At 39.3% G+C, this 5,983-nt stretch overlaps 1 protein-coding gene across 1 annotated transcript; it reads right to left on the bottom strand.

The window, feature by feature from the left end:
* Positions 1–1,065: 1,065 nt before the first annotated feature.
* Positions 1,066–3,372, bottom strand: apoa4a (apolipoprotein A-IV a). The gene is made up of 4 exons (XM_079655260.1): positions 3,311–3,372; positions 3,183–3,230; positions 2,939–3,089; positions 1,066–2,305 (listed from the first exon to the last, which is right to left on the bottom strand). The coding sequence occupies exons 2-4, from the start codon at positions 3,220–3,222 to the stop codon at positions 1,726–1,728; spliced, it is 771 nt and encodes a 256-aa protein (XP_079511386.1). The 5' UTR covers positions 3,223–3,230; positions 3,311–3,372; the 3' UTR covers positions 1,066–1,725.
* Positions 3,373–5,983: the final 2,611 nt, after the last annotated feature.

Below are 5,983 nucleotides of genomic sequence, written 5' to 3'. Positions count from 1 at the left end.
TCACACTCCCTGTCATTGACATCATTAATAGATAGTTTAGCTTCTCACCATCATTTGCTGTGGCCAACTGATGTTAACGATCGTAACTGAAAGGCTGCCTGCCAAACGTAAACATTCAGCCACGTGACATTCAGCCAAACTCTCGCGAGAGTTTTACACAAGACGGATCCTTTCTAGCAATAACCCGGAAGGAGGCCACTTGCCAACCTTTAGACCTCAGAAATCGGGAGCATTTCAAAATGCAAAATTGCGGGGGGGGGGGTGCTAGTGGATCACCGGAGCTGTTAGATTAACATTAACATGCTTATTGTAGTTGTAAGTGCACTGCCTTGCGGCCTGTAGCACCGTCCTTGATGGAGCATATGTGTGGGCTGGACCTGTATTTTACAGGAAAGGAGTAAGCAGAGAGTAGGTAGTTGTCGATTCTTGTTCTGTTTTCTGTGACTATCTACCTCACCCTCTCAGACTTTGAGTTGCGCGCGCTACTAAAGAGACGTGTTACCATGGAAACCAAACAATGGTGTAGCTGTATTAAAGTCCGAGTGGAAACAGTCGTGTGTAAATCTGATTTTGTCAGAAATCGGGAGAAATGCGGGAGAAATATGACTCCGGGAGGAAACCGGGAGAGGGCAATGAAATCGGGAGTTTCCCGCGAAAATCGGGAGGGTTGACAAGTGGGGACCACCTTGCGGGTGGGCGTGGACTACAAGTGTTTCAGTGCTGCGCGGGGGCGCAGGGGGATTACCCAATAGCGATAGCCTTAGAGGGCGAAGCCATATACGAAATAGAACTTCGATTCGATTATATTATATTCTATTGGCTAGTGCTGCAAACACATTGTACTTGATAGGCTAAGGGGCGGGACATCTCCAGCGGCTGATCAAAACAGAGCTGGCCAGCTAACCAATCAGAGCAGACTGGGCTCTGATTGGTTTCAGACAGAGGGTGAAAAGAGGTGCTGCAGCACAGGCAGTATGAGAAACATAAAGAGCTTTTTGAACATTAAACCATGGAGACATGTCCCAGTATAGTTTTGAATTGATGAAGAAAATTGAGAACACAATATACATTTAACCTATTTATTGTTATTTTACAGATGAAAGCTTATAGTTGCAAAAAGTAACATTATAGCATTTTTCTTCAATAAAAACATAGAAAATGAGGTATTGCACTTTTTTTTCTGTCCCATGAAACCAACACTGATTTAACACTGATGATCAGGTAGAAGAGAACATTTCAAAACTGAGAATAGAGAACTGAAAGGTTGGATCAGCTCCGGCAATGCACAGCATACTTGAAGATAAATCTGTTCTACCAAGTTATAGCCTCATACGAGCTAATGCTAGCAAAATGATCCGAAGTTATAGCCTCATACCAGCTAATGCTAGCCAAATGATCCCAAGTTATAGCCTCATACCAGCTAATGCTAGCCAAATGATCCCAAGTTATAGCCTCATACCAGCTAATGCTAGCCAAATGATCCCAAGTTATAGCCTCATACGATGGCGAGTTAAAATTCATTTGAATATTGGGAAGCATCCTCAGTTGTGTTAATGGTAGGAATTGTTAGATGGTCCGTAGTAAAAATCCTTTTAGGGATGTGACCATGGTCCATCATGCTTTGCTGTTGCTTGAGTACCGCGTGGAAAGTATGTTTTTTACTGTGCTGTCGCAGGATATTTGAGAGAAATAAAAACATAAATAATGGTATAGATAAAAGTCAATTTACTGGGTCATCTTAGTGAAGGACTTCCACAGAGCCTCCAGCTGCTTCTTCAGGTTCTGGATGTCGGTGTCCAGCTGGGCTCTCAGCTCATCTCCGTATGGGGCCAGTTTCTGCTGGATCTCCTGGGTTTTCTGGGTCAGCTGGCTCTTGAAGCTCTGGGACAGGGGGACCATGCTCCTCTGGAACTCCTCCAGGCTCTGCTCCATCTTCTCCTTGATCTCCTCGTTGTAGGGCACCATCTGGGCCTGCAGCTGAGCGACGCTCTTGTCCAGATGGGTCCTCAGCTCCTGGCTCTTCTGCACCAGGACGGCCTTCAGGGCCTCGGAGTCCATGGAGTCAGCGTAGGGGACGGCGTCCTTCTTCAGCTCCTCCACCTGCTTCTGGAGGTCAGCGACCAGCTTCTGGGCGTAGGGCTGCAGGCTGGCGCTAACGGCGGTCAGATCTTTCTCCAGACGAGCCTTCAGCTGCTCAGCCTCCTGGGTAAACTTAGACATGAGATCCTGGGTGAGAGGGGCCACCTGAGTGCGCAGAGCGTCGGTGAGCTTGTTGACGGCATCGGTGCTCTCAGAGATCAGGGTGCTGCAGGGACACAGGAATAAGTCATGAGAAACTCCGGTTCCTACTTTAGATATTAACCAGGAATAAGGCACAACATTATAGGAGGAAGACCTTTTGGATTTCCAGCAAGAATAAAGTTGAAAAGTTGGTAATAAAGTTGTGCTTTAGTTGAGGCATGTAGTTTAAGTTTTTCTCAAAAGTTTGGTAAAAATGCTAATCTAAATTTCTACTTGATTCTCGAAATGCTTATGTCTGGTATGTATACAAAGTGTTTGATTTACTCCTGACATTGCCTTAATTCTCCTGTTGGAGACTCTTGTTTTAAATGTAGACGCCAGCTCAGTGGCCAGGCTACAAATCCAACCAGCGGCTCTTTGCTCCATGTCCCCCCTCTATCCCTTTTTCCAATATATTATCTACTAATAGACTTACCTTCTAATAGAAGGCAAAAAGCTAATAAATAAATATGGAATAAATATTACCTTAAAAAAAGGCAGTTGTTCTTTAATAACTAACTAAGGATGGTCCTTAACTTAGATTATTGCATATTTGTTTGAAGGTATTTCATGTTGTATCGATAAATATTCAAGTCATCTTCAAGGGTTATTTTTTCTTATAGGCGTTAGTTAGTGGGTATTTTATTCTGAGACTTACTTCACTTCACTTCCCAGCTCGGACTGTCTGATTTGCTTCAGGGAATCCTCAGCAGTCATGGTGGCCTTGGCGACGTAGTCCCAGAATGCATCTTTCACCATTTCCACCTGGGGCTTGGGCTGGTTCTGCCACACAATGTTGGCATGGCAACCTGGTGGAAGAACACAAGATCCAAACATATTATTATTTCAATTTCAATGGATAACCATTTTTCTTTAGCTAACATTTTTTTTATCTTGCTCACCTGTGAAAACAGCGAGGGCGAGCACAACGAGGACCTTCATGACTGCAGCTGAAAAGAAACATGCAACATTAGCTCTCAGTGCTTATTTTCCATATCGTAATGTGATATTCCTGGTTGGGGTGTCTCACCTGTGGCTGAGCTGTGATGGATGCAGAGTGTGTTGTGCACAGCTCCTGGATCAGTATATATAGCAGCTGAGTCCCAGAGAGGAGCAGGAGGAGTAAAGTCCAGCACTCAGTGCCCTGCTGTCACTGCTGCTTCCACATCATAGTGACACCACCACTGTGTGATGAAACCTCCTGTCCTCATTATCTAGCAGACACATTCCACAGCTAGGTTTGTGTTTTTTTGAGCATTCATTCTTTTTCTTTTTATCAGTTTTATGTTGTTTTGTATTTATTTTTTGGGTATTATTTGTATTTATTTTATTATAATTGTTATTATATGTAATACAATATTAAATATTCTATAACAACAATAATATATAGAAATAACATAATAACAGTTAAGGAGAAAATAAAAAAGAAATCAAATCAAAAAGTGTTATCCAATTAAATGTATACCAATCATTTAATTAGCTTACATAAAACCTTGACCGCACTTTTAGGATAATAGCAGCAGTTATTATAACATATATACTTTCAAACTTTCAAACTCGCAATTAATACTTCCTCAATAAAACGACGTTCAATAAAGATTGTTAATTTATTTATATTTAAAGAGTCCACACAAGAACCTTAAAAAAAAAAAAAATGGTTAGTTAGTCATTGATGTATCATCACTATGTGACACTTTCATGGTAAAACATTCAAAATTGTACATGAAAATGAATAAAACTAAAATAACACAGGTGTCTAAAACAGAAGTAGTCATAAACCCTCTTTTACTTGGATTTTATTTACTTTTTATTCTTACTCTTTACTCTTATTAAACATGTTTTAGTTTGGTTAATATTGCAAGTATTGTATTATTAATTCACTTGGTACGAGAGGTGAGCTATTTCATCTATATATCCTATCGTTGTTCAATTATGAACAATTGTATATTCCCTAACAATGTTCAAAACAGGAATAAAGGAATAAAGATTTTTAATAAACTGTGTATGTGTATGCATTTAATGTTGTCCTTGTATTATGTAAATGGTAAGAAAGATGTGCTAAAATAAATCAATATAATCCTTTGTTTAGATTTTGTTGCCTAGCTCTGAGAAAAGCTTTATTTTGTGATCTTTAAAATTACAAAAAGGCCTACATAAGAAATAATTTAGCTTTGTTGTTGGAGACAGAAGCCAAACATTTGAGAGTTGAATTAAAAATAAATTTTGATAAACAAAAACATTTCTTCGTTTAAATTAAATAATGACAGTTTACCAAAATCAGTAGGATGCATTCTCTGGAGACAATTAATTTCTTCGTGAAGTTTCAATGATGGCCAGGTGTTGCCACCATTAAAGAGCAAAAAAGCCAAACTAATAGTATATTATGAGATAAAAGCTTATATAATGACATTATGTTATCGTAGTGAGTAGAAAATGACTCATATAGATTGGTTTCGGTCCCTCCTATGCAACGTGTGAACAGTGAGGAGTAAGAAATGTCAGCAGATAAGATAATATTATTTAACAGTGTGGTGCCAATACTGTTGATGACTTCATTATAACTTAGAGCACAGAGCACACAACACATTGACCCAGCCAAATCCTCTCAGTTTAGAGACAATGCGTTAGCGTCAGACGTTTATCGGTCAGTGAGGTTTGAGCAGGACTTTGATCGGGATTATCTGTACTGAGGAATGTTACGTTTCCTTATGCAGCAATTCCCTCCTGAGAATCTGATAACACAGAGTACATTAAGGTAAACTACTGATAAACATATTTTCATATGACCCATGCAAATTCTAAGAAGGCCTGGCAATATCTTAGATGACACGCTTGTCTCCAAAAAACAAAATCTTTACGGATAATGATATGTTAAATGTATAGTAGATATATTCAGAAGTGTAAACAGCTGTAAAACAGTAATTACAAGCACTTCAAAGGTCAAGTGACACTATTACTTATACTTCTAAACTAGAGTTTTACCTTAGGCTGCATTCAACTATGTGTAATGTTAGAGGTTTAAACTCACAGTGTCCAACTCATAAGAATCATAATTCGAATCAAATTGTTTCAAACAAAGGAGATGGGTATTGAGTGTCAGCTGGTTGAGGAAAGGAATAGTGTTTATTTGAGGTGATTCAGGAAATGAATGGGAAATGATACAATGTAGGGACATTATTTGGGATTTTCTTGAGTCTTAAGTCCAAGTGAAGTCCCAAGTCCTAGTAGTAGAGTTCAAGTTGAGTTGTAATTATTTTTTAATTTTGTCACGTCCAGTCTTAAGTCATCCTAATTGTTACCAGTACACACCTCTGTTAGCTGTTAAATATAGCAGAACAATTTGCATTTTCCCCAGGTAGTCGAGACCCAAAATGGAGCCAAAAGAGATACAATATTGAACTCAAATTCACCAGAGACTCTAGACTCGTGTGACAATAATGTTCCTCCGTATCTGCTTTATAAATAAGCACACACTTTAGCTAAACATCATGATGGTATAATGTGTGAATAGATCAGCTCCTTGCGCTGCCCCGAAGATGCCAATATCAAATGATCTGAGGTTTAAATGAAATCTTCCTTACAGTGTCTTTCTATCTTAGGTGTTTTTGAAGCGTGTCATATTGATTCAGCCTCATAACAATTTAATACAGATGACTGAGAATATGTTTCACAGGATGAATAATATGTGACGTGGAGTGGCAGC

This window comes from Notothenia rossii (genome assembly GCF_949606895.1).
Source record: "Notothenia rossii genome assembly, chromosome: 10".
NCBI lineage: Eukaryota > Metazoa > Chordata > Actinopteri > Perciformes > Nototheniidae > Notothenia > Notothenia rossii.
Note: the sequence above shows the minus strand (reverse complement) of the source record. Positions and strands in the feature narration are given on the sequence as shown.